The 18,538-nt window shown below is 57.6% G+C and overlaps 2 protein-coding genes across 2 annotated transcripts; one reads left to right on the top strand and one right to left on the bottom strand.

Annotated features, from left to right (window-relative positions):
- Positions 1-518: 518 nt before the first annotated feature.
- SCAMP5 (secretory carrier membrane protein 5) lies at positions 519-8,724 on the bottom strand. Its single transcript, XM_075160497.1, has 7 exons — positions 8,612-8,724; positions 6,720-6,794; positions 6,283-6,411; positions 4,053-4,209; positions 3,189-3,290; positions 2,838-2,955; positions 519-2,718 (listed from the first exon to the last, which is right to left on the bottom strand). The coding sequence occupies exons 2-7, from the start codon at positions 6,724-6,726 to the stop codon at positions 2,524-2,526; spliced, it is 708 nt and encodes a 235-aa protein (XP_075016598.1). The 5' UTR covers positions 6,727-6,794; positions 8,612-8,724; the 3' UTR covers positions 519-2,523.
- A 6,483-nt stretch (positions 8,725-15,207) lies between these two features.
- Positions 15,208-17,205, top strand: RPP25 (ribonuclease P/MRP subunit p25). The gene has a single exon (XM_075159532.1). The coding sequence runs from the start codon at positions 15,545-15,547 to the stop codon at positions 16,193-16,195; it is 651 nt and encodes a 216-aa protein (XP_075015633.1). The 5' UTR covers positions 15,208-15,544; the 3' UTR covers positions 16,196-17,205.
- The last annotated feature ends 1,333 nt before the right edge of the window (positions 17,206-18,538 follow it).

Raw genomic sequence — 18,538 nt, forward strand, 5'->3', positions numbered from 1 at the left:
AGAGGACTGCTGCTTCGCTGTCTGAAGCAGAAGCACGACAGATCTGGAGCAGCGCGTGGCGGGTGGTCCCCAGCCCTTCCCAGGATGCTCTCTGGGCATCTCCCAAATGTCAGCTACAAATAAGCAGCAAGAAAGGCAAGAGGCAGAGGGCTCTGCCTTGCCGACTCTGGGACATGAAAAGCAACAGCAGGACCTCACTAAAGCAGCGGAAGCCCATCAGTAAAACCTCAAGCGCGCTCTATCCCGGAGCTGCCTCCTCACCCAGCTGCAGGAACGCCCAGCATCGGCTCTCCCACCCTGCGGATCATTTCACAACCAAGGCAGCCCCCACCTAAAGCGGTTGCAGATGAAGAATAAGCGTGGTGAGAGCAGGGGTATGGCACCCTGCCCGGCTTTTGCTGGCAGGGTGGGAAGGCTGGAGCGACAGGGGCAGGTTTCAGCGGTCAGCACTCACACTCGCACGTTCAGGAGACAGACCGGAGAGGAGGGTTAGATGCTGAAGCAATGTCTGTTAGTTATAGCTTGTTACAGTTATTATTTATGCATCTTGTGGTAAATGCAAAAGGTGAAGTCACTTAATCCATCATTTCTCAGACATGGATGACAGCGCGCGTGATTTGGCATAGTAAGTTTTAGGCTAGCTATAAATGAATTGCACAATATTTAAACCTGATTAAGTACATAATAGGCTCAGCAAAGGATTACTTTTCTCCTTACATTTTATACATATATATATACACACACACACACACAGAGACAGGCATTTTATCATTAGCTGCATTTTAGTCTTGTCAAGAGAAGCGATATCCTTAAAAAGGAAACTATTCTTGGTGTGCTTTGCTGGAAAAGAGAAGTTCCTCTCTGGGGTGGTTCTCGTGGGTAGGAGTCACAGACAAGCATCACCGGACAGCTAGAGGGGCCGGGGGGCGAGGGGCCGGGGACTCGCACAGCTCTGGCTAGCTGTGGGCACGAGCGGTGGCACGCTGAGCTCGTTGCCTGCAGCAGGCAGGAGATATTTGAGCCAAGGGGCTGGATCGGATTCTGTTTGGGCTGCTTTTCTAGGACTTGGAGAAAGATTTGGCTTATTTAAAGTGCATTTAGAGTCTGAAAAGAATCTCTGAGAAGGAGCTTTCCCTACTCCTGCCCTGCAGCATCCATCAGCTCCCATTTACGAAGCGATCTTTTCCAGGGTTTACTGGTCACCTTCCCCTGCTGCCACAGCCCAAGAGGTGTTAGTCTGAGCTCAGCTGCCTCCCGCTAAGGTGCAAGATCATTATTTAAAGCCCGACCTCCCCTAACTGGGCAGGGGTTCGGGGCTGACAGGAGCAGAGATCTCTGCACCAGGAAAATACACGGCCACGTTTCACTGCGCTTTTTAGAAGCGCAAGTGAGCAGGAATCCTTCCCACCAGCCTGGAGGTTTCCTAAAGAGCCTTAAATTAGTGCACGCCTCAAAAGCTAACAGGGACAAATCTCGGCCTCGTTATTTACATGGTCAGTGAGACTGGCTGTATGTGCTTGCATACAGGGTGGCAAGATTTGACCCAGAGCCTTAGCCAAGAATAGGTCCTCTGAGAAACGCTCTGCCAATTTTACAGCCGCTTTTCAAAATAGAAGCCTTTAAAAAAACAGACTCAGGATGCAGAATCTGGAACGGGGCGGTTGTATCCTGCAGGGAAAACCTGTCTTCGCTCCCCAACACACGCACACGCACACGCACAGTGCGCCGGGGCTCCTGCCCCCAGTCACGCACGAATACTGGTCTTCCACGTCAAAATGTGAACTACTCATTTACAACACCACACACTGAGAGAGGTTGTAGATCCTGAGCCAGGGTGTAGATTAGGAATCTCTTGGCTTCCAGCATATCAACAGCAGGATTTAGGGTTTCTTTTTTTTCTTTTCCTCCTGAATTTTTTTTTTTTTTTTGAAATGCTAAATCAGCCAGCCACCTGCTAGTTAAAAAGCAAAAGAAAAGGGAGAATTCCCGGGATTGCTTGCTCTTGCTGAGACAGTGGCAAGTGGCTGGACACTACCAACTGAAAGAGAAAACTCACACACGTCGGAAACCTGTGGTTCAGCGCTTATTCCAAGAGGGGAGATGGGTGCTGGTTGCTATTTTTATCTTTCCCTTTTGTGGCGGGGGGGGAGGGCTTTTGGCTGATGTAGTTCTAACGTACACCTATCACCACAGTAATTAAAAAACCACCACCATACACTATTTCACAGGGAAAAAGAAGACACGTGAACGTACACTTACTACCACGCACAACAAGAGCCCTGCAGGTCAACTCACAGCCTTTTCAAAATGAAAAATAAAAGAGAAAAGAAGAGCTCAAGACAATAACGGAGGGGGAAAAAAAAAAAAGAAAAAATCCAAAACGATCTGGTTACAAAGAACAGGAAAAGAAGAACCATTATGGTACACTCTGACTTTCTGAAATAGCTGCAGAAACTCGGCTCAGCATCCTCCTCCTCCTCCCTTCCCCCCCAGATCTTTCGCCCGAGGACAGAGTCCTGCTGCTCACATCTCGTTGGAGTAGGTGTAGTTCGGGGTGGCCGAGTACTGCGTCTCGTGCTGCATCATGGCCCCCTGCGCCGCCCCCATCGCCGCGCTCTGTGCTGCCTGCTGGACTTGGGGGTTCTTCCACGCCCCCGTGGTCCACTCCTCCTGGGCTTTGCTGAAGCTCCCGCCGCTCCCCCGGTAAAACTTATGCACCTGTAGCAGGTTGGAAAGAGAAAATCCAGAGGTGCTGAGCGACTGCAGCTCGCGCTGACCCTCCAGGGTAGCGGCAAGGGCTCCCTGAAGCAACGCGGCACCCCCGTCCCCTCCCGTACCATAGTGAGAGCGATGAAGGAGAAGACCGCCATCCCCGTGAACAGGACGGTGGGGATCAGCATCACCACGGCCGACCCCACGTTGGTCCCGAAGAAGGAAATCGCTGCAATCCAGCCACTGCAAGGAGATGAAAACAACCGGTCCGTTCAGCGGCCTGGGGCTTTCCCGGCTGGCTCTGCACACCACAGCCTGCCAGCATCCCGCCCCTACAACCCTCCCAGCTCCTCCAACCATCTTCCCCAAAGAGAGAAGCTACTGAAGCAACGAGGATGTTAAAACACCAAGAGGCCACAGCACCAGCTCAATGGTGACGGTCCTTGCACCCAACACGAGAGCAGCATCTTCCTTACCAGACGCCCCAGCCAGGGATTCCCACTGCCTGGATGATGCTGATCACCAGCTGGGCCATGAAGGTGAAGAAGAAGGCCATGAAGCTGAAGGAACTGTCTGTCCTGCAAGAGAAGGCTCGGTCACTCCCTACACCTCCATCCCTGCTGCATTGCAAAGGAAGGGAGATGCTCCCACATCTCAGACCCTTTCGGGGCAGAAGCAGCTGTGGTTAGTGAGAGGGTGGTGAGAAGCAGAGCTGCCTGCAGACAGCAGGCACCGGAGCAAAACTATAGGCAAGGGAAAAACGGTGAGAGGCTGAAGGTGGTGAAGGGGCACCTGGCAAAGCCACGGGGCGTCAGACCCTCCCCACGGCTCGGCCAGCTCTGCGCATCAGGCAAGAGGGCATCTGTGTTCAGACACGGCTCTCGGCTCACACCGCCCCACCATCAGACTCAACCTTCCCGCACGGGGAAGAAATACACCCCCAGTTTTCTAGATTTGGGGGTACTGCTCTGGGGATTGACCTCAGCAGCACAGATAATCAATATAAGCACCTTGAGGACTCATGGAAAAATATAAAAGAAGTCTCAAGGAGGGGTGGGAGAGGAGGGAAAGTTGGCATCCCAACTGCATCCTCGCCACTCCCCGTGACGCTGCACAGAGGCACACGTAGGGTGCCTTTATATCCTATGCTTGGGGTTTTGGCCCTCAGGAAATCCCAAACGCCCTTGCTTTCAAGGTTAGAAAGTAAAGCTAAAGGGCTGGACAGAAAGAGCAGAAATTCCCCCAAATATTCAGGCAATGCCCCAAGCTCAGCGCTAACCGTTTAGGAAGGAAAACAAAAAAAAGACCATAAGAAGCCGGGCTCAGGTGTGACCACTTACTTGAAAGCTTTGTAAATAGGTCTAAACCAGCAGACATAGGAGCAGGGCGTAAAGAGAATGAGCCAGAGAATTGCCAGTCCAAAATTAACAGCTCCACCGCCTCCAATCAGCCATGCGAGGCAGCCAACGAGATTCACCGCCAAGGTGATGCTGTTCACTGCAAACACACACACACACACACAGAGGGAGCACAGTAGCGTGTACGCAAGGACGTCGGTGCGATACGAGAGACCCCGACCCCAGGGATGCCCATGCGGGGCTCACCTCCAGCGGGTTTGGCCAGCAATGCGTTACTCTAGCCGGATTTCCCTTAACTTAATTTAAATTAAGCTGGCTCAGTCTGGGGAGCGTCCCCAGGCTGGCTCAGCCAAAGCGGGTCTAACCTCAGCTGAAGGGGCAGGAGGAAAAAAAATATATGGCTCGGAGTTGTAATGCCTTAAGCAAGCCCAGGGCTGGTGGGGCCCTGAGGACAGGGAAGAGCCGAATCCTCCTGGTGAGCCAGGGCACGTTTCCACCAACAGAAGGAAACTGGAGGAATCGAAGTGAAGCTTTTTCGCTCGCCTCCAGCTACAGTTTTGCTGAAGGAGCTTGTGCAAGAGTTCCCCGAGCTAACACCCCCCTGAGCTGAGAGCTGAAGTCCTGAATTCCCGGCCCCTGCCTCGCCAGTTCACTGGGGTCGCGTGTTTGCTTCTCCCACCCCTGCTCGGGGTTAAGCGATACAAGGGCTATTACTATGAGGCCCAGCTTAGCAGACACAGGACAAAGCAGAGAAGGCTCATCTGCATTCTGACGCCTCCAATTTTTGAGAATGATTCATTATTCCGATGAGAATTAAAACCCTCCCACCGCCGCCTGCAAGAGAGCTGCAGCTGGCAAGAAAGGGAGCTCAGTTAGCCGGGCTGACCGGGCGCTCGCCGCTCCCTAAAGCCCCCAAGGACACCGAGGGGACCTTTCAGCCTCTCTGTGCTTGCGTCTGGCTGGGTGTTTGTGGGGGAGTTGGGGAGAAAATGATCCAGAGAGGAGCTCAGGAGACAGAAACCAACAGACAGGCGACTGGCTCAGAGAGCCGGTGCTTGTGTTGTGGGAGAAGCTGGAGCAAGAACTGCCCTCTATTAAATTAAGCGGAGCAAGAACAGCCTGATTGAGATGGGGAGGGGATTTAACACCCCCAAGACAGCTTCTCCAGGGAAGCACAAATTTCCCCCCCCCTTCATAGAAAAGCTACGCTAACCCTCCTGACGTGATGGGGGAAGTTACCCTAGGGTCACCTTCCCAATGGGACATGGTCCCCAAAAGCCGAAGCAAGGCACCGCCGCAGGGGTGCCAGCCTGGCGCCGTGCCGAAAGCAGAAACGCCCGACCTCTCCGGTGCCAGCTCGGCTCCTCATAACCTGCCTCCAAAGCACAGGGCACTCCCTGGGCACTGATTTGCTTCCAAAGTTCAGGGAAAACACCTGATTAAGGAACTAAGTTCTAAATAAAAATAAAACGATGGTGCCAGCTTGCCCCAAGCTGCACACAGCAATTAGCATCATCTTCAGTAACGTTTCCACATACGTTGGGGCGCAATCTGTCCCTCCGGCTCTTCTCCCCGCCTGGGGTTGGTAAGCAAGAGACATCTGGGCTAGTTTTAAGAGTTAGAAGACGGTGACAGCTCTGTTAGCACAGCACGGCACACAGAGGCATGCAAAAGGAACAGGCAAGACCCGGCTTCCGGGGAAGCCCCGGGCTCCCCGGTTTCAGGGAGCAGGCACCCTGGCCCTCCAGTCCAAGCGGCATCTCGGCCTCGTGCCGCTGCGGAAGGGCTCATGAAAAGCTTGGGGTGGCAGAGAAAGCCCTTCTCCAGCCCGGCTGCCCAAGGAAGCCAGCGGAGGCTTGGCAGCTCTCTGGCAGGGCGAGGCCAGCAGCCAAGCAAGGCAAAGAGGGGAGTAAATCCTTTGTCAGGAGGACGTGTGGGTGCTGAGCCATCTCCTCCTCGCAGCGGGCGCCAGCGGGACATCAAGGTCACCAATGGCCCTCAGATGCCAAGCCAGCTCCACACCTCCATCCTGGAGGCTGCTGCAGCCCTCATCCCATCCCCAACGGGTTTTAACAGCAGACACCAAGGCCTGGAGGGACAGAAGGACTTCCCCTGATCTTGCTCTGCTCTTTCAACCGGTGCCTTGCAGAGGAGCAGCCTTCGGAGAGGCAAACGCAAACCCACCCGAGCCCTTCCCTGCCGAGCGACTCACGCATCCAGAGGTAGTAAAGCCGCTTGGCCATGGTACGGTGCTGCGGCGGGATCTCCGCGTCGAAGTCCTGGTAAAAGCATGGCTTCAAGGGGATGAACCTCGGCAGGGGAGGGAAGTTGTTCACTTTTTCTGCAATAAAAAGTTTCATCAGCATTAGACACTGCACGGAGCTGAATGTAAATCAAGAGCCTTTCCAACTCGTCTCATTCAGAGCCAAGAATTGATGAGTTTCACGCAGGAATTAAGGATTTCCCCTCATAACCACCACCAACCCACCCACAAGCATCAAGACAAATCTAGCCCTCGCTGGCCATGTGGATCCTGCAAGCGTGGACACCCACTACCCCACTGGGGACTAACAAGGTGACGTTATGGCCAGTAAAGCCCCAGATGGGCTTCAGAGGCGAGGGGCAGCCCCACCGGAGACCTCCCCGTACCTGCCATGCCGGCACACGCTCAGCCTCTCCGTTTCACAGGACAAGTAGGGAAAAAACCTGGGAGCTTTACCAAAGCTGGAGGAAAACGAGAGAAAAAGTGATGTGCAGCGGTCAGGTACCTCCCCGAAGAGCCTTCACCTTCCCACTGCTCCAAAATAGCTCAAGGACAGCACTGTAACAGGGCAGTTTGCTTTGTTTATGCAGACACTTTCCTCTACAGTATTCACACGTCCAGGCTTACTGCCGGCACCTGGCTGGCAGCAGAATAAATCCCGGCTCCTACGGCCCGAGGCTTACGCACCAGTTAAGGCAGAAGATTAAGAGAAGATCCAGCGATGTGGGGCAGGGCACAGGCTTAACCTCCCACTCCCGCCTGACCTACATCCAGCCCCAGGAGAGGGGCTAGGCTGGATGGGAGCGATGCAGCCCTACCAGAGGCAGCTGTGGGCAGTTTGAAATCCTCAAGTTCATTACCTGGCCCAAAACCATTTTTTTTTTTTTAAATTTTTCTTTTTGCAAAGAGTTCCAGCACAGGGAACTACCTGGCTGCCTCCTGACGGCATCACAGCTCCCATCTCTACAACCCCAAGCCAGAAACCAGGCCAAAAGGGAGCAGGGAAATCAGCTGAAAATATCAGCTGGAAAAAAAAATAAATCAGTGGTGATTGTCACTAATGAGTCATTTGAGTGCTGGCTTAACGATTACTCATGTCATTTGGCACCTTGAGTGGTATCTTGCAGGTGGGAGACGAGAGCGCTCAGCATCCCAGGACAGCCCCAGCCCATGCCATGCTCAGCCCTGTTCCAGCAGCGAAAATTAAGCAAAATTAAAGCAAAAATTAAGAGCTGAGGTTTTAAATACAAGCGTGAAGATGGCCACTCTGCGTATCCCCACCTGCCCGCACGGCTCTGCCGGATCCTGCCTGCAGGTTTTGCCCTCTCCCAGGCTATCTCAGGCAGAGGAATGGCAGCGGTGAACAGGTTTCTCATGACGTGGGGTCGCAGCGGCCAGTGCTTCGGGCTCTCGGGAGGATTTGGGGGCCTCTTCCAGGAGAGCCCCCCTACAACCATCACCCAGCACCAAAGACACCGGCCAGGCAAAGCACACCCCCACGGCTCGCCGGCGTGCCGTCTCCCGACATCCGACGGCCCACGGACGACTCCATCCCCCCGGCGCTATAAATACGAGCTGCCTGCCTGCGCGGCTGACGTTTCCCCAGGCAGCGGCTCGGCGACGCGGCCCCCACGCACGTGTGCCGGGAGCGGGGACACGCGGCCGGGCGTGCCCCCCGACCCGACACCTGCCCCGGTGCTGCAAGAGCTTTGCAAAAAGAAGGGGCTTTTGCAAAATTTGAGGAGCTTTTGCAAAATGGGGGGAGGACTGCAAATTGGGGAGGTTTTTGCAAAATGGGGGGAGCTTTTGCAAAACGGGGGGATCTTTTGCAAAATGGGGGGAGCTTTTGCAATGCATCACATGGGTGATAACACCGAGGAGAAACTCCAACATCCCCTCCGGGTGCCTGGGGGGCCAGCCCTCCAGTGCGATGCTTAGGGAGGGCAAGCAGGGCCCGGCCCCGGCGGGGATTGCTGCCCGTGGGTTTCCACGGGCAAAGGGCCGCGTACCCCACCGCACCCCCCCCACGGCCGGGTGCTGGCCTCCCAGCAGCGGCCTGGCTAGGGGAGGACAGCAACTTGCCCCACGCTCGGGCCCCGGCAGGGGATTGCACCCACGCGGGTGCGGGTGGCCCCGTGGGCGCCTCCACGCCGCGCACCCCCCCCCATAGTGGGGTGCAGGGGGAGGGGTCGGTGCAGAGGGCGGTCGCTTCCCTCGGGGGGAGCATCCGACCGCTCCCCCCCAGGCAGCCCCCCCTCCCCACGGCCCCGGGACTCACCCGCGTGGCGTGGCGTGGCGTGACCCGTCCCGCGGCGGGTGGCGGCGGCCGCCCGCCCGCCTGGCGCTGCTCCTGCCGCAGCGGCCGCGTTCTCGCGAGACTACAGCGCCGCCGCCGGCCCGGCTATGGGCAGCCCCGAGATCTCGCGAGAGCAGCCACCGCCGCTGTCCAGGGTCCTGCTGCCGCCGGCGGGGAGGGGCGGGGCCGCGGGAAGGGGGCGGGGCCCCATAGGGTTGGGGGCGCTCCGTGGGGTCATGGGGTCTCTACGGGGCTGGGGTGCAGTAATCCCCACCTCGGGCAGGGTGGGCATGGGTCTGGTAAGCTCCACGTGGATAGGAGACCCTCTACGGGGCAGGGGAGACCCTCTATGGGGCAGGGTGGGCACGGGTCTGGTAAGCTCCACGTGGATAGGAGATCCTCTATGGGGCAGGGTGGGCATGGGTCTGGTAAGCTCCACGTGGATAGGAGACCCTCTATGGGGCAGGGTGGGCATGGGTCTGGTAAGCTCCACATGGATAGGAGACCCTCTATGGGGCAGGGTGGGCATGGGTCTGGTAAGCTCCACGTGGATAGGAGACCCTCTATGGGGCAGGGGAGACCCTCTACGGGGCAGGGGCTCTGGGGGACAGACCCTGGCAGGGCAGGCAGGCCTGGGTCAGCGCAGGCTGCCCGTGCCCAGAAGGCCAAGGGGAGCCTGCAGGTCCCCCCGGCAGGACCAAATTTAGGGGACCCCATGTCCACACCCTGCTGCGCTCCAGGCCGGGGTCCCACAGGACCAGCGTCTGCCCACACTGCCCTGCGCTCAGCTCTGTGTCACAGCTGTCACACTGTCCAGCATTTTGGGACTATTACTATTTTTTAAGCCACCTTTTTCACCCTTTAAGCACAAGGGAGCTGCAGCAGCAGGTAACACACCCACACGCAGCTCACACGTGTGCCCGGGGGCTTTGAAGCACGCACCCTGCCAAACACACGGGAGCCGGGCTTGCAGGGTGCGGGCTGTTTGCCATCGCCTGCAGGTGAGGTCAGGGTAGTTGGTATTTTAATGAGAAAACAGTCTAAGAAAACCCAGGCGGTGCAGCGAGCATGCTGGTGATACAATAGGGGTTATTTCTCCCTCTGGGTCACCACCAGTCCCACTCCCAGGGCTGCTGGAGGAGCTGCAGTGCTGCTGTTTTTCCCATCTCCCAGCTCAGGCATGCAGCTGCAGGGCTGCTCGCTGGGACATCAAAAATCCCACGTCACTTTTTCCAAAAGCAGGAAGTTTCCCACTGTCCCAGGCAGGTCTGAAGCAACCACCCCCATTGCCCTGCCTGGGTTCCCACGGTGGTCTGCCCCGTGCAATAATTAATCAATGGCTTGCACAAAGGGCAGAGGATATGTTGATTGCTTTTGCCAGCGATGCCGAGGTTGGGAGGCAAAGGGTCTGGATTGACTCGCAGGTGGGCTAGGACAGAGACAAAAAGTTCCTAATGGGGACATAAATCCCAAACCAGCCTGAGGACTCCAAGCAACATGAGGAGGACTCCGTAGGCAGTGTCCCTTGTCCTCAGTGTCATCGCAAGGGGCCCTGTGCGGACCACTTGGACCTCCTGCCTCAGTGCTTGTGAGCATGTCAGTGCAGTGTCACGAAACTGGCTTTATTTGACAACTAAAGCGTCTCCCTTCCCAGGGTCCAACCTCGAGCACCAGCACGCTGTCATGCTTTACTGGGCACGGAGGGTCAGCGAGGACAACGTCCCGCTATGGGAAGGGTGAAGAGCAGGGCAGGGAAGCAGCTAAATCTCTCTTTACACCAGCGAGCCCTGGCGCCAAACACCCTTAGCAGATGAACAGCATCGCTCTGTGGGGATGCGAGGAAGGAAACCTGGCAGAAACAGGGAAAACACCTATCTCACAGATGGTGAAATAGAGGGAAGCAGGAAAATAAGCGTGCCACAGATGACCCCGTATCCGAGGGCCCAGCTGTCCACTCTAAGCACCTTCTGGGTCTTGGACCCTGAGCTGCCGCTCCCTGCGGAGAGCGGGACCCCCGTGCATCCAGCTCCGTCCCCTGCACAACAGCAGGAGAGCCAGGGGCAGGAACACCAACAGCAAAGGGAGAAGGGGACACGGTTGTGGGTCCCCACTCTCGCCGAGCGTCGCTGCTCACCCGTGTGCGAGACCTCACGGGGGTGCTCTGAGACTTGGAGTGCTGCGCTGGCTCTGCCCTGCCTGCGGGCATCCCTGTGCCCTGCAGGCACTCAGCACCCCGGGGGTTTGAAGCTGGCCACAAACCCCAGCCCCGCTCCCTGGGGAGGATTTCTCGGCAGACTCAACCCTGATTTTACCATCCTTATTTCTTGTCTCTTGAGCTTTCTCCGATCTGGATTTGCTCCCTACCTGCTTCTTTGCCTGCCTCAGGTCCCTCAGCACCCTCCCATCTCATTGAGATTTTGGGGATGGCCAGCTGCAGAGCTGTTCCTTGCCCTCAGCACCACATTTCCATCTGCCTCTAGGCTTTACAAGAAGAGATATTCAGAAATTAAATGGCTGTGTGCTTCCCTTGCTTGTGGGGGATGTCTGGGGGGGCAAGGGAGTAACACAAGGCCAGGGTAAGAGCCTTGCTGGCCAGTGCCTGGCCCACACTACCTGAGCAGGACAGGCTGCGGAGGATGGTCAGGTTCAGCCAGGAGTCCAAATCAACCACCAAGTTCAAGCAAGCAGACAGGTTCAAAGCCAAGCCATGAAGTCAATTGGCAGGTCAGGGCCAGGGTCAGTCCGTGGGCTGGGGTCCAGGGCAGCAGGACCAGGCATGAAGATAGCTGTAGCTGAGCCAGACACCAGCCACAACATAGCTCAAACTAGGACTAAATGCCCTGGGCTGAGCTTAAATAGAGCTCCTGGGCTGCAGACAGGGTGTGGGTGCAGGGTCCCAGGTGGGGCTGGTCAGGACCATCAGGGTTTATTAATGCCCTCAGGGCCCTAAGAATGTTCTTCTGCTCATAGTGCTGCAGCTTTGCAAAGGGGCTTGTCCCATAAAAGGATTTTTTCCCTTTTCTTTTACTGCCTGCCCATTCAAAATGAAGATTACCTTGAGCTCTGCTGTTTATGGTAATGACAAGGGGTTTCTCTTGCTGGCCCAGTTAGTGGAGAGCTGGTGCCACCCTAGGATGCTCCTAGGGTTCCTCTGGCACCTTGAGACAGCCCCAGCACCCTGGGAAGACTGGGGTTGCATCCTCTGGGGGCTGGTCCCGGGAAGCAGCAGGTCCCAGACCCTGGTTAGGATCGGGGCAGGGGGGTCCCTGCAGCTCGGCACCCCAGGGATCCATCCGCATCCCTCCCTGGGGCTGCAATCAGCCCCGGCATCAGCCTGCCGGCGAGTGCAATGCGATGAGCGCCTGAGACCTGAGCCGGGCCGATGTGACGCAGAGATGGATGGCGGCGCCGAGACTTTCCTTGTATCGGATGCTTCGACTTTCCGACCCACTCCCATGCAGGGCCACCTTGGATGAAAGAAAATATAGAGAGGGCAGGTGGAGGACAGGGGCTCGGGTTACTGCTCCTCTCTAGCTGCCCTGCTCTCCGTTAGGAATATGTTTCTGGGGTTTTTTTCCCCCTTTCCCAGGCTTGGCTGGGGCTGCTGTCATGGTTCCGTGCTGTCCCCTGCAGCCCTCTCCATCCCCGCCACTGCCAGCGCTCCCCTCTTGGCTCCTCTGCCAAACGGCCCTTCCAAGCTCACACCTCCTGCAGGGCCAGGCAAGAGGGTCCCGCAGGGATGGGGAACCCCCACGGGATGGGACCTCCAGCTCTGTGGGGTGCTGGCAGCGCGCGGCACTGGGACGTGGGATGCTCAGAGAGAAACTGTAATGGGGAAAGGGAGGAAGAAACTGGTCCCTGGGTCCCAGTGTGACCAGAGTGGATGCTCAGAGAGGACTGACAGACAATACGCAGGGTGTGATTGCTTTATTCCTATTTTTTCTCCATTCCTGCCTCTACCATTTGCCTCTTCTCCATTTTAAATGACTCTCCATCCTCTTTCCCAGTGTTTCCCAGTTCCCCATCCTCTTTCTCCACGGCTGGGGCTGTCTGTGCCTTTGTGCCCCCATCCCCACTCTCCTCCCTCTCCCACCCCGCTGTTCGCTGCGGCTGAGCTCATTTCAGATATTCCTTCGCTTGGAATAACTGATCCACTCTGTTGTCCTCCACCAAATAAGCTGACAGGCTAATGAATGGCTTCAGATGGTAATTAGCAATGGAGTTGCTAATAATGAATTTCATTTACATTTTAAGCACTGCAGAGGAAAAGCAAGACCCTGTCATTAATGCCCCCCCGCCGCAGCCTTTGCCTTGGGGGGAGCGCACCCTCCGCAGCCCTTTGAGGGATGCAGAAAGGCTCGGCCGTGATTGCGCCTCGTCTGCCTCCATTCCAGAGGCTGCAATAAGCAGAGTTTGTTAAGCAGCAATTAGAGGCGGGGGGGGAGAAGCTGCTGCCGCTTCCATCATCCGATGGGTAGGGAAGGCGCCCTGACACCATGAAAAATGGGCCACGGGAGGCAGGAGCTGGTCCTGAGCCAGGAAAGAAGGGCTGGAATCCCAGCACCAGGGATTCATCCGGCTGCAGGCTCGGCACCGAGCAGCCCTGACTCGCCTGGGCTCACGTTGCCAGCCCTCGGTGGCCACGTAACCCTCCCGTGCTGCCGGCGGCTGTTTGCACACCTGAGTAACGACTCAGAGAGATTTCTCAGCTCCCTCAACCGCACACGCTCTGCGAATGGTTGCTAAAATCTTTCCCAATTATTTTTCTAGGGTTTTAGCATCTTTTGAAGGCAGCAATTTCCCTGAGAGGCTTAATCCATCCCTGCCTGCCCAAGGCAGGAGCCAGGCGCCTTCTGCAAGGATGCCACAAATTGTCATCAAGGGGAAAGGGGGAAAAATGACGTAGTTTTGTCTCGTACGAGCGAGGGATTCATGGTGGAAGCGCAGCGACTAGGCATGCTCGCTACTGCAGAGCGCCAGGCGGGACTTTGGGGGATGCTCAAAGCCTGAATCTGCCGCCGGTGCTGGGGGTGAGCCTGGGAGCGTCGCGTGCCCTGCCTCAGTTCCCCCCTCTGTGCCAAAGGGGCCGCATGGGGTGTTAGCTGGATCGGGAAAAGATGCTCTCCATCCCTTTGGGTTTTCCAGCACAGCAGGGCACTGCTCGTAGGTGGAGCATCCCATCCCATGTGGGTGAGACCCCGGGGTCCCAGTCTGCTGGTCGGATCAAGGGGGTGTCCCATACCCGCCCCCCATTTAGGGCAGCGGTACCCACAGAAAGCTGCTTTGGGGACCACAGGGATGCAGGGGTTTGCCCCGGCCGGGAGGGGATGGCCGCATCCTGCCTTGCCACAGCCTTCACCTCTGCGGGCATCGGATCGATTGATTTATTTATGTATTTCACTCCCTGCTCGGAGTGAAAACAATCCAGGGGCCTCCAGAGGCCAATAAGATTTGACTGCAAGTCAATACTCGGCATGTCTTTCCACTGTGCAATGATCCCCCAGCCAGCGGGGCGGGAGGCTGGAGGTGCCGGGGGCGGGCAGGGGACAGGCAGGTGACAGGGGCAGGCAGAGGGCCAGCCTGGGGCAGCGACACTGCCTCTGCCCGGGGAAGGGATTGGGGGCAGAAAGGGGAGATCTTCTGGCCTGCAATAGGTATCTCCTGGGATGTATTGCCAGTAAATATGATGGTGACCCCCCAGCAGGCAGCTCCACGTTGGGGACGTGGAGATGAGCAAGGGACAGGGTCTGGGAGAGCAGCGGGGAGAGGGAGGGATGGGGAAGGAGGAGCAGGGAGAGAAATCACCCGTGAAAACCAGCTCTGCCGTGACATCTGCTCCTCGGGGCTTTTGGGACGGAGAGGTTTTCCTGCGGGGAGAGCCAGGGCTGAGGCTGCGGGGTATCGGGGGCAGCAGAGCCCCAGCACGCTCGGTGCATGCCCTGGCCCCACCGCCGCTCGGCAGGCAGCCGGGCATGGCCGCGATGCCATCTGCCAGGATTTCTCCTGCCTGCGGGTCCCAGGGCTGAAGTAGCTTCTCTGGTGGCTGATAAGGATTGAGTTGGGGCTGCCGGCTTTCCCAAAGTACCTCCTGCATCTCCGTGCCATCCCTGGGACTCCTCATCCCTCTGGGGATGCTGCCGGGGCGAGGGTGCAGGGAAGGCAGGGAGGCAGGCAGGCAGGCAGGCAGGCAGGCAGGGAGGCCGGCTGCCCGCACTCTGCTGACATTCCCAGTTAGCAGTTGGCGTCCTTGAGCGGAGCAAGCGCCAAGAGAAGGGACCAGGTTCTCTTTAAGGGGGCAGGACTCCGGGAGCATCATGAAGGCAGGAGTGAGCTTCTCCCTCTGCCTTCCACCTTCCCATCCCTTCCCTGCCCTGCATGCTCCCGGCCGGGGACCCGGGCTCCCTGCCCTCCCCTTCGCCTTCCCCGGCTCCTGCTGGGCAGGGATGAAGGCAGGAGCTGGGTGCTGGGATGGGAGGCTGAGCGAGGGGAGGAGGAGGAGGAGGGGAGGAAGGGGAGGGAGAGGGGGAGGATCTGCTAATTACACAGAACAGCTCTGGGGGCTGCTGAAGTCCAGAATGAAGCAAAGAGCAGCAGAAGCGAGTGCTGCAGTGGGAGCGGAGGAGCCCAAGCATCACCGAGAGCCGGAGCCGGCCGTTGTCCCCACCGGGAGCAACCGGGGGCACCCAGGGGACCCTGCAGCCCGGCCCCCCCGGGGCACAGCCTCTGGCACAGCCACCAAGCCCGCTCCCGGCTCCTCCGCAGCCAGCCCCGGGCGAGGAGAGGGGAAGGGGCTGGTGGTCCCGGGGACACAGGGACCAGCCCTCCTGCGGGCTGGGCTGGAGGGCAGCGGAGCCAGCCTTGCCATGGTCCCGGGGGGCTAGGAGTCCGAGAGGATCCGTCGGGAAAGGGCGAAGGATGGCTACCGAAGGAGGGGAAGCCAAGCCCATCACCCAGTCCGGGATGGAGAACTTCCGAAAGGTGAGGACCTCGGAGGAGGAGAGCCCCTTGCCCTTCCCCGACCTGCCCCCAGATGTGGTGGAGATGAAAGTGAAGGAGGGCAGCAAGATCAGGAACCTGATGAACTTCGCCATGGCCCAGATGGAGCTGAAGGGCAGCCGGCAGATCGTCTTCAGCGGTTGCGGCAGGGCGGTCACCAAGACCATCACCTGCGTGGAGATCATGAAACGGAAGCTGGGAGGTCTTCACCAGGTCACCAAGGTGCGCTACAAAACCTTGCTGGAGGTCTGGGAGAACCAGGACCCACTGCCTGGCAGCCCAGCGCAGAACCTGACCGTCCACAAGAACGTCCCCTCCATCTGCATCCTCCTCTCCCGAGACCCCCTGGATCCCAACCAGACGGGCTACCAGCCCCCGGAGCCCCGGCATGCGCTGGGGACGCAGCTCGGTGAGACAGGAGAAGACACATCCAGCTCCTCCACCAAGGGGCTGAAGCGGCCCCTGCCACCTCCCCGTGAGGAGCTGCTGACCAAGAAGCTGCAGGTACAGGTACCCGACAGTCCCAGGGGCTCGGGGACCACGGACCGCCAGCCGGACCACCACCACTGACCCACCACCTCCCGCCCCGACCAGCCGAACGCCGCGTATATAGGCAGGAATATGCCCTCTATATAGGCGGGAGATCGTATGCTGGAGAAACTCTGGGGTTTTTAGCTGCTTTGCTGTGGATAAAGGCAGTGCCGTGCTTGCTGCGGGGTCACCGGTGTGCTGCAGGCTCCCCCCGACATGCTGCCGCTGCTCCAGGTGATCCCCGTGCATGGGGGCTTGCTGCTGGGGGGGGTACCATGTCCCCAGATTTGGGGTGAGGGTTAAAGGGTTAAACCTGCCAGCCCTTGGTTATGGCCTGAAGCTGGGGGGACATGTTGGGGGGAGCTGCTGACCCTGCACTCGGCCACCCAGAGGCAATGCCACCACCAGCCACATTTCTGCAGTGACTCCCACGGAGCCAGAGCACCCGTTGCCTTTCAGCGCGGGGTGCCCGGGCCGGGGAAGGCGGCTGCACATCATCGCTCCCCATTGCGATGTCTCACCCATCAGGAGAGACGGTTTTGCCCCAAGCCCGTTGGAGTAATACCTTCATTATCAAAACCGCTGCAATTACACCCGGCGAGGAGCTGTCACGTTTATTAATGCCGGGCTCAGCGCCCCGCGGCACCGTGATTCATCCCGAATAAAACACGCAAACAAGCATACGCGTCGCTCCCTCCCCGTGCCCACGGAGCCGAGCGCTGCGCTGCCTGCCTGCGGGACAGCAGAAGAAAATAAAACAACCCTTCTTCTTCTTCCCGCATCAATATTCGGGTGTTTGCTCCCCCGGAGGGTGTTTGTAGGGTCTGGAGCCGGGGTGAAGCCCCGACGTCGGGAGCCGGGGGCAGTGGGAGCGTTAGGTGGGTTGTTGTCATGGCTGGATGCGGTGCCCAGTGCAGGACGGGGAGGTTTTGGGATTGTGGGCTTGGCTGCAGAGCCCTCGCCGTGGGCTGGCTCCTTGGGAAAGCCCTTGGGAGCAAAATCCCTGCTTCTTTCAGGCGGTAAAAGAGAACGAATGGAAAATAAAAGCTCTTTAGAAATAGTTGAAATATGTCTATGGGAAAATGGGGGGATCATCTTGGCTGCCAAGCACGGCACAGGGAGGATGGGACTGTCGCTGTCGCTGAGCCAGGACGAGGGGATCCCAGCCAAACCCTGTCCCACGGGGGGACGGGATCGGGACCAGTTTCTCCTACGTGCCCTGGCAGCAGCCCGGCCCCTGCCAGCACGGCAGAGCCTGGCAAAGCCCCCGTGCCAGCCCCCCTGGCCGGCACAGCGGGGACCGGGGCGATGGGAGGAGGGCAGGGGACCCGTTATGGGAGGCCAAGCAAGCCCCGATCCACCTGGTTCCCCTTGAACCCAGGCAGGCCCCAGGCGCACCGCAGGATGAATTAAATCGGTATTAATGAGCGTACCCTTCCCAAAAGTCGTCCAGGAGAGATGCTCCGGCTGCAGCTGCGTTACCTCCCCGCCTCGTTCCCGCTCTCGGGGGATGGCAAACATCCCCTCTTTTGTCAAGGGCTTGCTTGGCAAGCGCTTTGCTTGGCTGGGAGCGGGAATGAAAGGAGACAAGGGGAGAGAGGAGCAGGAGGAGGAGGAAGCAGGGGGCTGTTTTGTTTGGCAATGACCTTGTTATCTCCCTCAGCAGGCAGCTGCTCCTCCGGGCCGAAGGCTCGCACTTATCTGCCCTGCCAGAGATTGATTCACTTCACTTATCTGCCACTGTATAGTTGAATATTAATTTCCAATTGTTATTTTTTTATGATTGTTTTTTGTGAGTTTGGGGCTGGGAAAGCTTTGGCCTCCGTCTCACCCAGCGATCGCTCTTGCCAGCCTCCTCTCTCCGGTGCAGACACCATTCAGGTTCAACCCTCTGCCCCGCATGCAAGGGGAGCACCGAGTACGGGCTCCTACCCCAAACATACTAAAAATCATGCTAATAAATAAAACTTTCTGTAAACGCTCTGATCAGAACCTAAAGACTCACGGCCACGCAGCTGAGAACTAACAGCCCTTCACCTCCCCGACCCTGCCCCGCTGTTACCATCTCACATTGCTCCCAGCAAGGAGAAGGAGAGGAAGAAAAGATTAGTCATTTCTCCTTATTATTTTGTTAATGTGCAAAATTATTTTTAATTGATTTTAGATGCAGGCAATTTCCAATCTTGGAGGCAACAGGAGACTGGGTATGGTGCACTCCTCACTTTGTTGGCTGTGGACCAAAGATTTCCTGCATGAGAAAATGGTTAAAAAAAATAATGACTGTAACCCAAAACATGAAGCATTTAAAATAGCATGATGGCATCTGGCTCCACAGGGTCCGAAGGGGACATGGTGAGCAAAATTACCACGATGATCTTGTGC

This window comes from Calonectris borealis, chromosome 11 (genome assembly GCF_964195595.1).
Source record: "Calonectris borealis chromosome 11, bCalBor7.hap1.2, whole genome shotgun sequence".
Taxonomy (NCBI): Eukaryota; Metazoa; Chordata; class Aves; order Procellariiformes; family Procellariidae; genus Calonectris; species Calonectris borealis.